General features: G+C 32.3%; 1 protein-coding gene across 11 annotated transcripts in view; it reads right to left on the reverse strand.

Annotated features, from left to right (window-relative positions):
- Window positions 1-4,655: 4,655 nt before the first annotated feature.
- The window catches only part of LOC132739665 (zinc finger protein rotund-like), a 44,300-nt gene continuing 34,906 nt past the window's right edge, over window positions 4,656-14,049 (reverse strand). For all 11 annotated transcript variants that reach the window (XM_060727413.1, XM_060727412.1, XM_060727421.1 and 8 more), the window contains 3 exons: window positions 11,569-11,639; window positions 9,046-9,212; window positions 4,656-7,639 (listed from right to left, as the gene is read on the reverse strand). In XM_060727413.1, coding sequence (XP_060583396.1) covers window positions 6,804-7,639; window positions 9,046-9,212; window positions 11,569-11,639 — 1,074 coding nt within the window. In that variant the 3' untranslated portion in view covers window positions 4,656-6,803. The remainder of the gene's footprint in view (window positions 7,640-9,045; window positions 9,213-11,568; window positions 11,640-14,049) is intronic.

The following is a 14,049-nucleotide window of genomic DNA, read 5'->3' on the forward strand; positions in this document are numbered from 1 at the left end:
TAACACCTTCATTTGAAATATTCTGACGAATATTTTATAAACAATAAAAAAAATGCTTGATTTACTGCAACTTACAGTTTGGAATGTTCGGGAAAGTTAATTATTTGTTTAACAATAGGTAAAGATCATCATTAAAAAGTTCTGTAATGATTCTTAAAGTAACGCTTTGTTAAATTAATCTGCGGTTTCTAAGAACCTTATAAACAGGAGTTGTCAGTATGGCAAGTGAGTGATAATTTAATTCTGTTCAAGCGGCCTACAGCTTTTAGTTTTATATGGAAAACAATTCAGTGTCATGTTTTAAACTAAGTATTTCAATCATTTTATCTTCGAAAAGTGGTTTCAATGTTAAGTCTTCTTTAACACAGCGTCCGAGAGCTATTTATAACGTACCAGCAACGTTCATTTCAAAAATAGTAGATCGGGAAACAGAACATCCACTTTACTAATATACATATAGAGAGTGGATTATCAAGGGTGTCTCTTTATTGTTTATGTATTTTATCAAATGCAAATTTCATTTTCTGCCTAATGATTCTTTTGATTTGACAATAATACTCATTGATAACGATTTATCTAAAAATAACCTTTAGAAAAGCTGAATGCCGTTTTAAACTCTAATATAAGGCAATGGTGTCTGGTAAGAAAGTAAAGAACTTTAAAGATAAAAGTACCAAACTATAATCCTACACCATTGTTTTCTTTATACTTTAAATAATTTGAAGAAAAATATAAGCTTTACTTCGGTACTGAAAAAAAATCTCCAAATTATTAGCATATGTGTAAGTAAGTTATGCGTACTGTGTACAACAAAAAAAATATGCCCTACATAGTGTGAAGTTTTTTTGTTTTTTTTGGCAAAACATCCATTATCGATGTACAAAAATCACAACAAGGTCGGCACGTATGGAATGATATGATAAAAATGTGTTGTGAATGAACAAAATGTTTACACGACAATTATAATACCTATATGGTCAACTCGGTAAAAATGATTACAATGGTGTATTTACAAATGACCGACTAACATAAGGTAACAAAGAGTTATCTTTCCTTAATTCTTATACAGCACATTGTCAATCAACTAATGGTTGAAAGCAAAGTAATGTCAACATGCCACTTTTTCTTATTGAATGCCATTTTGGCTTTCATCTTCTGCAGTCAACCTCTGCTTAAAACGAAATCTGTACATAAATTCACAGAATTTCGTTGCTTTTCATTTGTTACCTTATTACTCTTAACTGCTATCATAGCTAATACAGGGCCCTAATTGTCATTAGACTTCAAAAATGATCACCATTGCAAAACATTCGGCTTTCTTTTTACAGACCGATTTCAGACTTCAAAATCGAAAAACTTCAAAGAAACCTAGATCTTATCTCGTGTTCAATCAAAATTGAGAAGTCCAATGTGAACAGGGCATGATTAGGTCAAAACAAGTCTAATGTGAACTAAGCATGATGCAATGAAAAAATTTAAAGCACATTTTTTTTGTCTAATCACTAAAGAACAGGTACATTGTTATACATCATAATACAGTCTACATTTATATGTGCAATGTCATATAAAACATTAATAATCATATGTAAATTCAACAAAATTCTGTACAAATTTTAGCCACCTTCCCATACAAGAATAGTGGTTTGAGCCGTAGTATATAAAGGCCCTATTCACAAATATCAGAAGTTAATAACACAATAAAATCTATAATAATCAAAAATATCTGTAAACAATAAATGTTTCATTACACATCATATATGCAAAATATATGCAAAATGAGCATATACACATTAATAAAACACAACAATCTACATGTTAACCTAAACAATCACTTTCACACACACACACAAAGACAAAAAAGAAAACATAATTATAACATAATGGAAGAGTCTATTTTATAGATGGGTATCCTGCATGTACAAGATACATGCAATGTTAATGTACCTTAAATCCAGTAATGGACTGATCTTTACAATTTTATCATACTTCCAAATCAATTAATAAAGAAAAAAGATCAAAAGAAAAAGAAAATATCCATTGTGTGAGAACATACAGCATCCCTCTATAAAATAAAATAAACTTTAACTTAAAAACTTACATAAGTCAAAAATAAAGTAAAATAGGTAACAAAGAAAAATGTTAGCACTTTTTTAGATTGATGAACTTTAAGTACGTAAAAAAAACAACAGACATAAGTAATTAAAAATAAAAAAGAAATACAATTTTTTTTTATGTATTTCTATTCCTAAAATGAAGCACATTGTTGTTTTGGCACAAATCATGAGCACAAAAAGTAATAATATCTATAAACCCTTAGATCCCTATAATATTATAAGATAAAAATTTTGATAATTTTTGTACATGCAACACAATTATCCAGGCAAAATCCATTTAAAAAAAAATTAAATATAAAACAAGGAACATCGCAATGCGATGCAACCAGGTTTTCAGCAAAATATTTCACAGAAGCTTTGTCATGAAGGGGCATTTGTTTTTAATTGAACTTTTAGGAGGAATTATGGCTTTTTTAATATTCCTCAAACAAAAATGATTGAGAAATTTTATGTTGTTTATTCGCCTTTTTTCCCCAAATGTTTTAGAAAGGTAAACAGTACTTTATTTTTGCTTAATTTTTGCATTTTTGCGTCTCTTGTCATTTTCTTTTGTCAACAATATTGGCGTGTGGTGTTTTGTGCGATATCAAGAAAAGTATGTTCACAATTTTAAAAAAATACTTGAATGATGGTCTTGGAAGAAACATAGGAATTTAGTGAGCGCCAGGGCACTTGATGACAAAGCTTCTGTGAAAGTTTGGTCAAAATCTATTGACAAATGTAGGAGAAGTTGCGCACTGTAGAAATTGTTCACTATATATTCTGTATAAGGAAAAAATATACAAAGGGCCATAATTCGGTCAAATATTATCCAATCACAAAACCCCAACAATATGTGCCAGGCACTTGATAACAAAGCGTCTAAGAAAGTTTGGTCAAAATCCGTTGAGAAATGTGGGAGGAGTTGAGCACAGAAGAAATTGTTCTCTATATATTCTGTATAAGGAAAAAATATACAAAGGGCCATAATGCGGTCAAATATTATCCAATCACAAAACCCCGACAATATGTGCCAGGCACTTGATAACAAAGCTTCTAAGAAAGTTTGGTCAAAATCCGTTGAGAAATGTAGGAGGAGTTGCGCACAGAAGAAATTGTTCACTATATATTCTATATAAGGAAAAAAACAAAGGGCCATAATTAGGTCAAATATATACCAATTGCAAAACCCTGGCAATATGTGTCAGGGCACTTGATGACAAAGCTTCTGAGAAAGTTTGGTCAAAATCCGTTGAGAAATGTAGGAGGAGTTGCGCACAGAAGAAATTGTTCACTATATATTCTATATAAGGAAAAAAAACAAAGGGCCATAATTAGGTCAAATATATACCAATTGCAAAACCCTGGCAATATGTGTCAGGGCACTTGATGACAAAGCTTCTGAGAAAGTTTGGTCAAAATCCGTTGAGAAATGTAGGAGGAGTTGCGCACAGAAGAAATTGTTCACTATATATTTTATATAAGGAAAAAAAACAAAGGGCCATAATTAGGTCAAATATTATCTAATCGCAAAACCCCGACAATATGCGCCAGGGCACTTGATGACAAAGCTTCTGTGAAAGTTTGGTCAAAATCCGTTGAGAAATGTAGGAGGAGTTGCGCACAGAAGAAATTGTTTACGCCCGCCCGCCCGCCCGCCGACATACCTCCAATCTAATAACCAGTTTTTTCCTTCGGAAAACCTGGTTAAAAATAACAGTAAGTACTGTTGTTTTACTTCAAAATTTCTTCAAGATTTTTTAAATAATTTAATTTTTTTTCTGCAGAATTGAACAGAATTTATAAAAATCCTGAACTTTCAAAGATGTAAATTTCGCAACTGTGTGCATTCTTTTATTATATATAATATACAATTATACAGATGAAATCTAGAATGTATTCTTTCTGATCTTCAGAGACAAGTTTTACTTAAACTTTAATATTTTATATAAAAACAAAAAATATTAGTATGCATAGTAATATTGAGAATATTCCCAAAGCAACCAATTTTCCAGTAAAAAATAATGATCACCATTTGTATAAAATTCATGTATATAGCAGTGTCCCATAGCAACAGTTTCAGACCCCCACATATATATATAAAGTTACAATTGATAGAGACCTTAATTACAAAATGTTTGTTTCCATGGTAACAAATTGTGAGTTTTCATAAAAGATAATTTTAATAATTCTGGTCGATAAAGCCTTCTTATGTGTCACCTTAAATGTAGCAAAAGTGCTGATTAAAAAATGTACATATCCATAGAAATAACATTATCAAAGGATTATCCATATGTATCCATGGAAATAACATTATCAAAGGATTATCCATATGTATCCATGGAAATAACATTATCAAAGGATCATCCATATGTATCCATAGAAACAACATTATCAAAGGATCATCCATATGTATCCATAGAAATAACATTATTAAAGGATCATCCATATGAGCAAAGAAGTGTCGAGTAGAACCCAAGAATCTCAGAATGTTTTTTAACAGATGGAGTTGAAAATAGCATACAAAATAACAATCTACCAACATAATACAATAAAAAAAAATTACATATCTTTAAGATAAATAAAACAATTACCTAAAAAAGAAAGAAGTGTTGCACAAATGTTTTCAGTATTCCTCTCTCGAAACATTATTTTACATACATTCAACAACACATAAAAATTTAATTTTTTTTTTAAGATTTTTTTTTCAAACCACTTTTAACATGGAAAACTACTCTGGGTCTTTTCTCCCCATTTTATGTTCAGCAATATAACACTCACGACAAGCAAATGTGGAACTATTTATATCATTGATCTATACATAATACTGTCCTAACTAGTAATAGTTCATAGATAAGTTATTTTCTAGTTTTCTGGTGAAATATAACATCAAAAACAACAGTCATCACTTTTAACACTTTACATGCATTCCACTACTTTTGGGTAGTTTTTGTAAAATTGAGTTAATTTCATAATGTCTATACTAGTATCATTCAATATTCTTTTGCAGCTTTTTTCACATATTTCTGAAAGTTCACCAGCAAATGTTTCCTTTTCTTTTGTAAGGTACAATAGAAAGTTTATTTCCAAACTGGCAAAATGGTTTAGAACAAACAAGAAAGGGATCGAAAAGTTAGAAAAAACAACAACAACTAAAAACAAACAAATGCATGTTAGAATGCTGCCAATCTCAACTTTCCCCTCTTTAAAACCATGCCTAAAACAAATTGTTCTTAGAAAGTTAAAAGTTCCCTCATCAAGACAGTGTCACATTATGCACAAATATTCCATTATTACAACATCAGTGTTATTTAATTATCTAGTTACTCTTGTACTGGACAACTTCTCCACCCAGCAAACTGATGGGGGATGATCAATCACAAGGTATCAATCTCAATTTTTTTTTAACTGTAAATTTATGTGTTTTTTTACTCTCACTATTTTGTGTAAAACAAAAAAATATCGAAAATGTATAAACTAAGTATGCAATTTTGCACATAATTTAACAAATTTAATACAAAAAAACTACTTTACGATGAATATCACCTAACCGTATTTGATTTATACAGCAAAAAATGACAGATTTGCCATAGAAAATTAATGGAAAGAGATATAAATAAATTATCATAACACCATAAAGTCTATTTTTAACGCAAGATTTTCCAGGAATTTTCAAGTATAGTATTTATTCATTTATAAGACAGGCTCTTTATTTGCTCATGTCCTGGTTTATTTTGTTGTTGTTGTTGTTGTTTGGTGCCTCTGACTTAATGAGCAATGGCCTGTTAAATAAAAGAAATAATTGCTCCATACAAATAAGGGAGGTAAATACTATCTTCTTAAAAAAAAAGAGATGCATGTGAAATCATTACAACTTGAAAAACATCTTGTTTTTTAATTTAAACCAATGATTAAATGCTAATAAAACTGTCGAAAACAGAATTTTGTAGCCTACAAGAATTCATGCAGTCTTTTACATTATGCTCTAGTTATGGGGAGGGTTTTATATCGTCAGTGACGGAGATTTTGTTGGAAAATGTTCCAGAGATCTAAACTGTGCAGATACACTAATTCACAATGCATGACATATACATGAAATATTCATGAAAATACATAATATTGATCCATGTCAATGTGAGGGAGACTGATGATGGGAAATCATGAGTGCTTCCATAAAAGATGATCTCTTTTTATGTCCCCACTCTTCGTTTTTTAATTGGATCATAGCTAAAATCACACTAATATTTTTGCTGCCAGAAAATTATGACACAATGTATTCATAAGTAAATAATTCAATTTGGACCTGGTTTGTTTGATAGTTCTAAATTTTAAGTAATTTTGAAATATGTATATAAAAGAATAATCTGTTCGATACAAGAAATGATTAATTTCTCTCAAAGTGAAGCTTATGTTGATTGCTTTAAAAAATATTGTAAGTTCTTGTCCGTGTTAATAAACACAGAATAAGTGTACAACACATTCACACAAAAAACCTCATAATAGATATATTCAGGTCATTTTAAAATACATCAATTAAAACCACAGTAAAGCTTTTCACTTGGCACAGCACATTTTTGGCAATTTATCTTTCAGATCCATATTACCTAAATGCACTTAGAAGTGAAACTATGTTTCCGCTTATATAATGTTTATAAATAGAATTTCTATAAATAGCATTCTATAAATAGCAATCACATGATGCTGCTGCTTTTATGTTAACCTAGAATTACTTGGACATGGGGAAAAAGATGGTGGCATCTGCTGGGAAGCATAATTTTTGATATGCTGCAAACTTAAGAAACTATTAGCTAACATGCTATCTGGCCTAGTTGTCATAGGCATATTCATATTACGATCAAGTCTATCATTCACAAGTCTATCGTTGACAAGACGTTCACTGACCAATCTGTCAACAGGATCTGATTTTCTAAATCCTAATGGGTCGTAAGGAAAGTAGCGTGGATTCGACATCGATGATATATGTGGCAGGGAGGGGCTTAAATTGCTATTTGACAAAGCAGACGACAGTCCAGAATTTAGCCCCGATCCGTACGGATATGCTGAATTATTTGAGCTGGTCGTGCCGAACTGAGCTAGCGGCATAAATGCTGATGACACCGACGATCCAGGACTTTTTAATGCTGGCGTTGCATTTTCTTGAGCTCTGTGATCTACGCGATCCAAAATTCTTGTAAAATCAACTGCTGATTCTAAACTGGAATGATCTGACGGTTCTTGCTTGACTGGCGCCCTCTGGCCTTGTAACTTCGCATTCTCTCCTGTATGTTTAAGCATGTGCCGTGCCAAGTAAGTCTCTTGCGTGTATGCTTTCCCACAAATTTTACAAATTTGCGTCTTTATGTGTTTCGTTTCGCTGTGTTTCGGTATATGCTCTCTTAGACCGGCCTCGTCAGCATAGCACTTGTAGCACGAGTTGCAACGGTATGGTCTATCTGTCATGTGACTTCTAGAGTGTGACTGAAGATTTGATAGTTGAGAGAAAGCTTTCCCACACCCAGAGTGGTGGCATTTGTAAGGTTTCTCACCTGCAATTAAGATCATTAAAACTATTATTTTCTTCAAAAAATCAAATTTTTCAACTCTATAAAATATACATTGTTTGATTAACAATTGTTCTTAAGACATTTCCCTTCATATATATTACTTGTATGCAAGTAGCTGTAAAGGGAAAATTACAAAATTTTAATGCTAGATTTACACATTTCTTCATTGTAAAATAATACTAAAAGATTGCACTTGCTGATGTAGCAATTGGCTATAGAGGGTACAAGGTGTAAAATAGGATTACATGTGAAATCTAGCTACCAATACATCATAGTTACCCAGACTGAATCTTTAATATCTGATTAGTTATTATAAGTGTAAATGTTTGAAATTGACCAATGGTCTATCTGCAATAAATCAAGACTGGTTTACAGATTTTCATTTTTCTTAGAATGTACCTCAGATTGCCAATATCTCTGTAGGCTCATTTCAAAACTAAATCTTAGCCTACTGGTGTATACAGATTCTACATATGCAACCAGTGCAAACCAAGATCTGCCAGCACATTCATCATGATCTGCTCATGGCCTGCACTAGTTTGCTATTCAGTCAGTCCAGATTGAAAGATGGGCAAGTCTATTTCAGGTATTCAACAAATGGTTAAACACACCAGTACAATCTCAGTTTAGATAAATTGTGAAGGTAAATAAACAACTCAAGTCTGTATCATAGACTAACCATTATTGTTGCTATATGAGACTGGTACTGGTGTCAAACAAATGATCTTTGATCAAGATGTAGATACTTCAAGCATAAGATACCTCCTCAATCATCAATAAATATAAATGAAGGTAGTAGTGGTTTGGATTGGATGTTTACCACATTAAATACCTTAAATGGACTTCTGCATCTATCAATCTTGACATCCCAATTAATCATTTTAAGGGAAAGTGTATCAACCTATTGTTTGTTTTGTTTTATCGTACACCAACACAATTCAGGTTATATGGCTGCATAACAGAACGCCAGAGGTCAGAACCACCTCACCTGCTGGAGCTAAGAGATGCATAGACTCCTGTAATTTGAACACATTTAGTTGCATCTTATGATCACACAGGGATGAACAGTAACTGCAATTCTGATGACCTCAACCCTTAACAGCAAAGCCTAAGCCACATGGGGAGCTAACAACCTATACTTTTCTGGATTAGCACACAGTGCCGATCAAAATCTGATGGCACTAAGTGAAGACTTATTTTTGGGTAGAATTCAGTCGCCATCAGCAGGCTACTGAGGGTTAAAACCAATAAATATCCAAATCTTTCTTCTAATGTAAAATAATTATGTCCATGTTCCACATTGTCTCACTACCCATAAGCAGCATTCTTTGAATGTTTTCCCTGATGTGTGTAAAATCTGAAAGAATACAGAAATAAAAGGTACCAACCAGTGTGTGTACGTATATGCTGCTGTAGATGTGACAACTGGGTAAATTTTCGTTCACAAATTTCACATTTGTACGGCTTTATTCCGGCATGTATTCTATTGTGCTGTGACAGATAAGATGAATTCGCAAAACACTTCTGACATTGGGGGCATCTAAATGCAGATGGACTGAAATGATAAGCAAATGTTTCATATTTATCATCTTTATACTGGCTTAAATATATGCATCATTAAAATGATTATGTATTTTAAATAACATGGGAATGACTGAGGGTAAACAATGAAAGTAAGACCTCGCTTAAGTGAAAAGGACGGCAAAAAATGGCCGTGAATATAGAATAGCATGAAGTGACCATACATATAAAGCAAACAGTGTATTGTCGGACATACTAGCAAGAACTCTTTAGAACATTAAAATAGCAAGACTAAGACTGGCAAAAGCTATGTAGATACATAAGAGAATGAATAGAGCTGACAGTTAATACAGGATGGCAAGAACTGGCATAACATATAAAATGATGAGAACTGACAGTACATACAAAATGGCAAAAACCTTGAGGACATACACAAAGGCAAAAACTGACAGAACATACAAAATGGTAAGGACCTAGGGAACATACACAAAGTCAAGAACTGATGGTACATACAAAATGGTAAGGACCTAGGGAACATACACAAAGGCAAAAACTGACGGTACATACAAAATGGTAAGGACCTAGGGAACATACACAAAGGCAAAATCTGACAGTACATACAAAATGGTAAGGACCTAGGGAACATACACAAAGTCAAGAACTGACGGTACATACAAAATGGTAAGGACCTAGGGAACATACACAAAGTCAAGAACTGACGGTACATACAAAATGGTAAGGACCTAGGGAACATACACAAAGGCAAAATCTGACAGTACATACAAAATGGTAAGGACCTAGGGAACATACACAAAGTCAAGAACTGACAGTACATACAAAATGGTAAGGACCTAGGGAACATACACAAAGGCAAGAACTGACAGTACATACAAAATGGTAAGAACCTAGGGGACATACACAAAGGCAAGAACTGACAGTACATACAAAATGGTAAGAACCTAGAGGACATACACAAAGGCAAGATCTGACAGTACATACAAAATGGTAAGAACCTTGAGGGACATACACAAAGGCAAAATCTGACAGTACATACAAAATGGTAAGAACCTAGAGGACATACACAAAGGCCAAGAACTGACAGTATATACAAAATGGTAAGAACCTAGAGGACATACACAAAGGCAAGAACTGACAGTATATACAAAATGGTAAGAACCTAGAGGACATACACAAAGGCAAGAACTGACAGTATATACAAAATGGTAAGAACCTAGGGAACATACACAAAGTCAAGAACTGACAGTATATACAAAATGGTAAGAACCTAGAGGACATACACAAAGGCAAGAACTGACAGTATATACAAAATGGTAAGAACCTAGAGGACATACACAAAGGCAAGAACTGACAGTATATACAAAATGGTAAGGAAAGAAATGACAGTACATAATTATAGAATGGCAATAACTGACAGTAAATACAGAATGACAAAAACTGACAGTACATATAGATTGGCAAGAACTGACAGTACATACAAAATGGTAAGAAATGACAGTACATACAGAATTGAAAGACCTGACACTATATACAGAATGGCAAGAATGGACAGTACATAGTTACAGAATGGCAATAACTTACATAACATATACATTTTAGAGTGGTTACACATGTATATAGAATCACAAAAACTATCAGTGCATATAGAATGGCACTAGCTGAGGACACAAAATGATCTTTTACTTGATATTCAATGTGACCTTGACCTAGAGCCAGCACAGCTTTTGCATAGGTTCTGCACATTGCGCTGTTAAGGTTTACATTTGTGCCAAGTTTGATGACAATTCTTAAAAGGATATAAGATTTACTGAGCAAATATGATGGAGACGGGCTGACCATCTCCAATGTGATTCCAATAAATAGCCCTGTACATATTATGTGATTGGGGCATTACATCTCAAATGAGAAGATTTACTGCTTCACAGAATATCACTTATAACCACTTCAAAATAGTATAGGAAACTCAAATCGTAATTAATTAAAACATGCTGAATGGTACTCATGAATGTATGGTAAAACTATGGTAGTATAAATATTGTGAATGGTAATTTAAACAGCCAGTTAGCACATAATACAGGCGCTGAAGTTTCATTAAAAATAGGCAGACTGGAACTACATTGATTTGCAACTTGTACTTGACATAGAACTGTACATAGATTTCTGGCAAGTTACTATGGTAATAATAAATGGAGTAAACAAAAAATTTTAATTTGGATAATACTGTTAAAACTACTGTAAAAGTTATGTGATCTACTGATTGCTAAGCCCTTAAAATATAATTCATAATAATTTGGAGTGAAGGAAGGGACAATAAAGAGCCTTAGAATTACAGATGATGTAATCTAATTAGCAGGTGTATACTTTCTAGTTACCTGTATGTCTTCATCTCAGTTTTATGAACTTGTTGACAATGAATCAACATGTCTGACTTTGAAGAGAAAATCTGTAAAAAAGAAAAAACAATTGTATTTATATATATAATTTTCCTGCAAAATTTATTTCTAGCCTGACACTATTGTGTTCATATGTTAAGTTTGCTTTATTTCACTTCATAAAACAGACAGAAACTTGGAGATTGGTATTTCATGAAACAGATAAAGCCCCCTTTACCAAGTTATATACTGTCTTTAATGATTTAATCTTCACTGCAATTTGTACTAACACCTTTCAGTCCCTCTTTGTGCAAAGGTGTTCTTACACACAGATGTGTCTGTGTTATAATATGTGTTCAAAGACAGTCTTACATACAGACTTGCGTATGTTAAAGTCTGTATCTAAAGATGGTCTTACATGCAGACTTGCGTATGTTAAGGCTTGTATCTAAAGACGGTCTTACATCAATTTGGGTTATGTTAAGGTCTGTACCTAAAGACGTCTTACATACAATTTTAGTTAAGGTCTGTATTATTAAAATGGCTCTACAACTTTTGCGAAATGTTAAGGCCTGTATCAAAAGAATTTTACATACAGATTTGCATATGTTAAAGGTCTATCTAAAGAGGTCTTACATACAATTTGCTATTTAAGGCCGATCTAAAGAATCTTACATACAAACTTGCAAATTTTAGGCATCTAAAGAGGTCTTACATACAGCTTTGCATTTTTAAAGGGTGTTTAAAAAAGGTTTACACAGGTTTTGTATTTAATTGTTTTCAAAGTTTAATCTTAACTTTAAGAACTTCATTTTGGTAAAGGCCCTTCAACTTAATATTTTTAATTTACAGTTTTTTGCCAAAATTTTAAAAATTTAAAGAAAGAAAACTTTTTGCTTGTTTCGTTTGGGGTAAAGGGTTTTATCCAGGTTTAATTCCAATTTTGTTTTAAAGGTTTTTTAAACAAATTTAATACATTTTTTGTCCTCAAAGACTTTCCGCTTTTGTTTTTTAAACCCCCTGGTTTTATTAGTTTTTTTGGGCTAAAATTGGGAATTACTGACTTTCTTTCAGCCCCCTTTTTTTTGAAAGGGGTGAAACATTTAAAGGTCATTAGTCCCTTTTGTTTTAACATATTGGTTTTGAAAAACAACTTTAAATTTTCCCCCCCCATTTCCTTTGTTTTAACGCCCTGGAGTTTATCAGTCCCATTGTTTAAAACAAAGAAGGGGGAAAAAACTTAAGTTTCCTACCCAGTCCCCACTTGATTGAACAGTAGTGAGGGGAAAACAATTACTTTAAGATTTTTGCCTAACATCACAATCACTTGTAAAATGTATCATTGGCCAGTCACTTTTAACCTCACTTAACAGAGGCCATCACTTCTTACAAAACATTGTTGTTCAGGGTGTTGCTTTTATTTTAAAGACTATAAATTTTCAAATTTAACACGTTTATTCTTCATAAAACATTCATAACACCCAAGTAACTGTTTCTCTTAAAAAAACTGTAGCTATTATATTGCAAACATTACATCATACCAACCACATCACAGCCATATATTTGATGTTCATATTTTTTTGTTTCATTCATCTGTTGCATTTTCTTAAACCAATATGAAACTCTATATGAAATGCAGGCACATGGCAAGTGTATGGATTTCTCTATGATTCCTACAAACCATTTCCCACATCATGCTGTCAGATATTTTTTTAATCTATTTACCCACTATTGAATTTTTTTTATTAAAAAAAAAAGCAGAACCTGTATGTGCACCAATCATGCACTGTGAATCGATAAAACTAGAATATGCTTTTGCATTTTTTTCTCTTCTCATCTAGAGATTCTCTAGAGGAATAAACACCAGAAATAACAGCAAGGAAAACACCTTCAGACGATGCTACAAATTTAATAACTCTCTTGTTAGTATTGGTTAAAAAAGCTATCAAATTGTGACAGTTCTTCTTTTTTTTGTGATGTAAATGGCTTGTTTTTTTTGTTTTTTTAAACCATTGTTAAGAAGGTATTGTCGAGAAGGAAAAATCAGTTACTGTTGCATTTCTTGATCATTATATACCTACTTATATACAAAAAGAAGAAGAAATCAGAGCTTTTCTTTTAACATTTCAAAAAATGCTCAAAGCTTTTTAACTGAAATTTGATAGATTAACGCGTAGAAAAAAAGAGAGTTTTGTTACAACACAGACATAACTTTGTTACATAAGTTAAGGTGAGATATAACTTTATTGCAGTAAGTTAGATTAACATAATTTATTTATAAAGGCATGTTTGATACAAGTTAAAGCATCAATCATTACCATGTAGCAAACATTTCCTAACTCAAGCAGACCTGTATACTTTCATTTATTTCTTTCAAAAGTACAGATTACATAGATATTATAATTTCTGCATGTGATTTATACTTCACATTTTCTATTTCACAATTATATTGGTGAATGATTCAATAGGACTGGTATCTAA

The sequence above is a fragment of the Ruditapes philippinarum genome, unplaced genomic scaffold (assembly GCF_026571515.1).
Source record: "Ruditapes philippinarum isolate M1 unplaced genomic scaffold, ASM2657151v2 ctg584_1_1_1_1, whole genome shotgun sequence".
NCBI classification, from domain to species: Eukaryota; Metazoa; Mollusca; class Bivalvia; order Venerida; family Veneridae; genus Ruditapes; species Ruditapes philippinarum.